Source organism: Anopheles cruzii, unplaced genomic scaffold, assembly GCF_943734635.1.
Source record: "Anopheles cruzii unplaced genomic scaffold, idAnoCruzAS_RS32_06 scaffold01615_ctg1, whole genome shotgun sequence".
Taxonomy (NCBI): domain Eukaryota; kingdom Metazoa; phylum Arthropoda; class Insecta; order Diptera; family Culicidae; genus Anopheles; species Anopheles cruzii.
Window position 1 is genome coordinate 1 of NW_026455200.1, and position 4,721 is coordinate 4,721.

Below are 4,721 nucleotides of genomic sequence, written 5' to 3' on the forward strand. Positions count from 1 at the left end.
CTCAAGATCGAGTACTGCAAGATTAAGTACGTGCCTTCGATGGTGCTGTCAACGTTGCGCGACCTCCAGTCGCTGTCGCTGCGTACCCACAACACCGACTGGTCCGCGATGAACATGGAGTTCCACCCGGAGAGCTTCCGCGGGTTGACCGAGCTGAAGCGGCTCGATCTGGCCGACAACAACATCTGGTCGCTGCCGACGGACGTGTTCTGTCCGCTGTTCACGCTGCGGTACCTCAACCTCACGCGCAACCGGCTGACGGACGTGTCGCAGCTCGGGTTCTCCGACTGGGGCAACGGGCCCACGGCTCCCGGAAAGGCCTGCAACACCGTACTGGAGGTACTCGACCTTTCCCACAATGATCTGCTGTCCCTGCCGGACAACGGGCTGTCCTCGCTTCGGTCACTCAGTGTGCTGATGCTTCAGGACAACCTCCTGACGGCCCTAGCCGACCGGTCTTTTGTTGGGCTCGGCTCGCTGAAGGTCCTCAACATGTCCAGCAACAAACTGGTGGCTTTGCCGCCCGAGACGTTCCAGTCGACCCGGGAACTGCGCGAAATCTATCTCCAGAACAACTCGCTGTCCGTGTTGGCCCCGGGTCTGCTGGAGGGACTGGACTGGCTCGAGATCCTGGACCTGTCCCACAACGAGCTGACGTCCGAGTGGATCAACCGGGACACGTTCGCCGGGCTGAAGCGGCTCGTGGTGCTCGAGATTAGCCACAACGCGCTGACCAAGATCGACCGGCACGTGTTCCGGGAGCTGTACAGTCTGCAGATTCTCAATCTGGGCTCGAATCGGATCGAATCCATTGCGGACAATGCGTTCAGCGACCTGAAGAACCTGGTCGCCCTGACGCTGTCTCACAATCGGTTGAAGCGCATCGAGCAGCACCACTTTTCGGAGCTGTACGTGCTGAACCAGCTGTACGTCGCGTCGAACGTCATCGAGTCAATCCACGGGCGGGCGCTCGAGAATCTGACCAACCTGAACGACCTCAACCTCAATGACAACCGGCTGAAGGAGATCCCGGAGGGGTTGGGTAAGTTGCGGTTCCTGAAATCGCTCGACGTGGGCAAGAACCACATCAGCACGGTGAACAACGCGTCGTTCGAGGGCCTCGAGCAGCTGCTTGGTCTCCGGTTGGTCGAGAACCGAATCACCAACATTTCGCGGGACGCCTTCGTGACGCTCTCGTCGCTACACGTGCTCAACCTCGCGTCGAACCAGATCCGGCACATTGACCAGTCGGCGTTCAGCTCGAACCCGACTCTGCGTGCCATCCGGCTGGATGCGAACGAGCTGGAGGACATTAGCGGCGTGTTTACGTCACTCCCGGCACTGGTGTTCCTGAACGTTTCGGACAACCAGATCCGCATCTTCGACTACTCGCACTTCCCGACGTCCCTCGAGTGGCTCGATATGCACCAGAACAACATCAGCGAGCTGGGCAACTACTACGACCTGAACAATCTGCAGATCAAGATGCTGGACGTGTCGTTCAACCGGCTGACGGCGGTCGACGCCAAATCGATCCCGGACAGCATCGAGACGCTGTTCCTGAACAACAACATGCTGGAGACGGTGGCCGCCGGTACGTTCCTCAGCAAGCGTAACCTCGAGAAGGTGGTCCTGTACGGGAACTACATCCGCAAACTGGAGATCGGCGCCCTGGCATTGACCCGTGTCGGTGATGACCGGGAGGTGCCGCTGTTCTATCTGAGCGACAATCCGATTCACTGCGACTGCACGATGGAGTGGCTGCAGGGGATCAACAAGCTGGCCCACCTGCGGCAGCACCCGCGCGTCATGGATCTGGACACGGTCATGTGTACGATGGAGCACGAGCGGGGTGCCAGCATTCGGCCGCTGATGGACCTGAATGCGAACGACTTCCTGTGCCGGTACGAGACGCACTGTTTCGCCACCTGTCACTGTTGCGACTTTGACGCGTGCGACTGCAAGATGACGTGTCCGGAGCGGTGCAGCTGCTACCACGACCACACGTGGAAGACCAACATCGTGGACTGTGGGGCGGCCGATTACACCGAGGTACCGGAGCACATCCCGATGGACGCGTCCACCATCTATCTGGATGGAAACGAACTGCAGCAGCTCGGGAGCCATCAGTTTATCGGCAAGAAGAAACTGGAGGTGTTGTACCTGAACGGGAGCAACATCCGGAACGTGCACAATCGCACGTTCAGTGGTGTGCCGAGCTTGAGGGTGCTCCACCTGGAGGGAAACTTCCTGCCGGAACTGCGGGGCTACGAGTTCGATCAGCTGACCAACCTGAACGAGCTATACCTGGACGGGAACGCGATCGGGTTCGTTGGGGAGCGCACGTTCGAGAGTCTGCGCTTCCTGGAGGTGGTCGATCTGAGTGGCAACCGGATCAGCGAGTTCCGGCCGTGGCAGGCGTTTGCGGCGGCCCGTGAAACCGGCTCCTTGACGCGGGTTTCGCTCGGTGGGGCTCGGTGGCGCTGTGACTGCGAGTCGCTCCGTCGGCTGCAGCGCTGGATCCGTGAGGTCACCGGCGATTTCGACCTGAGCCGTATGGTATGCACCGACAGCCGGGTGGTGGCCGATGCACTCGGGAGCTGTGAGAACCGCCTGGACTACGAGGTTGCTGGGGGTGTCGGAGTTGGCGTTGGTGTCGGAGACGAAGATGGAGCCCCGCCGACCGTGCACCGGACAGTGCTGATGGGTCACGGACTGATCGGGGGAGGGTACGTGCCACTGTTGGCCGCCGTCGTCGTTGCCATCATCGGCACGGCCCTCATCGTGGCGTTGGCCTGCGTGTTCCGGCAGGACGTCCGGCTGTGGGCTCACGCCCGGTACGGGGTGCGTCTCGTGAAGGACCCGATCATCGTGGCGAGTAAGGAGGACACGGACAAACTGTACGACAGCTACGTGGTGTACAGTGTCCACGACAACGAGTTCGTTGGGCGGCTTCTCGGCGCCGAACTGCAGCTCTACGGGTACTCCGTGTGTCTCCACCACCGCGACGTCCACCCGGGCGCATTCCTGGCCGACTCGCTCCAGAGCGCGGCAGACGCAGCCCGCAAGGTGATCCTGGTGGTGTCGATGAACTTCCTGCAGAACGAGTGGTCCCAACCGCAGTTCCGGGTTGCGCTCCAGTCCGTCATCGAGAATGTGCGGCCGGCTTATCGGCGGCACAAGATTGTGATCGTGCTGACGGCTCCGGTCGAGATTGTCGCTCTCGATCCGATCATGAACCTGCTGATCCGCACTTGCACCGTGGCGTGTTGGGGGGAGCGCAAGTTCTGGGACAAGCTGCGGTACGCGCTGCCGGACGTCAGCAAGGACCGGACGCCGAAGAAGCTGGGTGACATCACGCGCAGCCCCAACCTGCGCTACACGCCCGCCCCGACGTCGCTCGATCAGTGGTGCAAGATCCAGAGTCCCTCGCTGGGGGGCTGCCAGGGTGACGCGGCGGCCATGATGCCGGGCGGAGGCGGTGGTCCCGGGCACATCATCGCACCGGCCCCGCCCGGGTCGGTGGCCATCCCGCAGAGCACACCGTCGCAGAGCACCTGCAACACGGAGGACGAATCGTCGTCCGCGTCATCGCAGCACTACGAAGCCCCGATGAGTCAGCACTACAACATGAGCCGCTCCAGTGCCTCACTCGGGCACGTGTACTCCACGATACCCGAGACGCCCCAGATGGGTCGCAACGGCAGAGCTTATTTCGTGTAATGCGGAGGACGAATCCCCTCGAGGGATAGAGAGAGTCGGAGATGGGACGGTGTTTAGTCTAGGCAATTCCCAATTCTCCCACAAGAACCGCACACACACCCGAGTTGACCCGGGACCCGGGGTCGGTGTGTGTGTGTGGAGACTGCTGTAAATAGGACTTCGTCCAACAACAAACAGATGAACAAGTTACTAAACGCACTAAGTTAGGCTTGCCGATAAGTTACACACAGACCCCCTAATTATATATGGTATATATATCTTCATAGTCAGAAGAAGCGAGTTGTTGAGACCACAGCGGGTGTCCACTGAGATGGCACACAGGAACGGCAGCAGTCAATTTTGTTGATTTTAAGTTTCTCGACTTAGGGCTTAGATATGAGGTGAAGACACGAGGCACAAGTCGCAGGATGAGCTCTACTGTTGCCTGGGGGGTCACAACACTTCTCGGTAGTTAGTGTCGATCGATCGTGATCCTGTTTGATCCTGGGCTGGGGCCGTCGCCCTCGTGTATGTTATTCCGTTCCACGCCTCAACTAGCTCTCATTTGCCAAATAGTTTTCCACACGTGAGGAGATCCCGATTTTCATTTGTCTAGTAGGCTTAAGGAACTTCGAAAAGGACAGTAACGACACGACACGATGCGCATTAGAACGTGTATGACCTATGACTTAAATATGATCGTGATACTAGTTTTTATGTACGGCCTTCTCACCATCACCCACCCAATCCTTGTCGCGCTGGGGGTCCGTCCCTATCACCCCGACTCGTGGGGTGTGTGTTTGGCGGGCGGGTTAGTGGGCGATCGATCAATTTGCCCAAAATTATTCTTAATTGGATTGGATTGAGGAAGCTTCGGAGCGCGCGGAAATTAATGCGATACCCAATAGAAGAACCACCCCCCAATAGGGAACTCGGAAACCGAAATCGAATCGAAGAGGTGGAGAAGGCCTCACGCACCTCGCGATAATCACAGGTAGACCCACCCGGAGGGAAAATTA

General features: G+C 59.0%; 1 protein-coding gene across 1 annotated transcript; it reads left to right on the forward strand.

Moving 5' to 3' along the window:
- Positions 1–3: 3 nt before the first annotated feature.
- On the forward strand, positions 4–3,723 carry LOC128276573 (toll-like receptor Tollo; the record flags this gene model as incomplete). The annotated part of the gene is made up of 1 exon (XM_053015029.1): positions 4–3,723. A coding segment is annotated over one exon (3,720 nt), but the record flags the coding sequence as incomplete, so codon positions are not given.
- Positions 3,724–4,721: the final 998 nt, after the last annotated feature.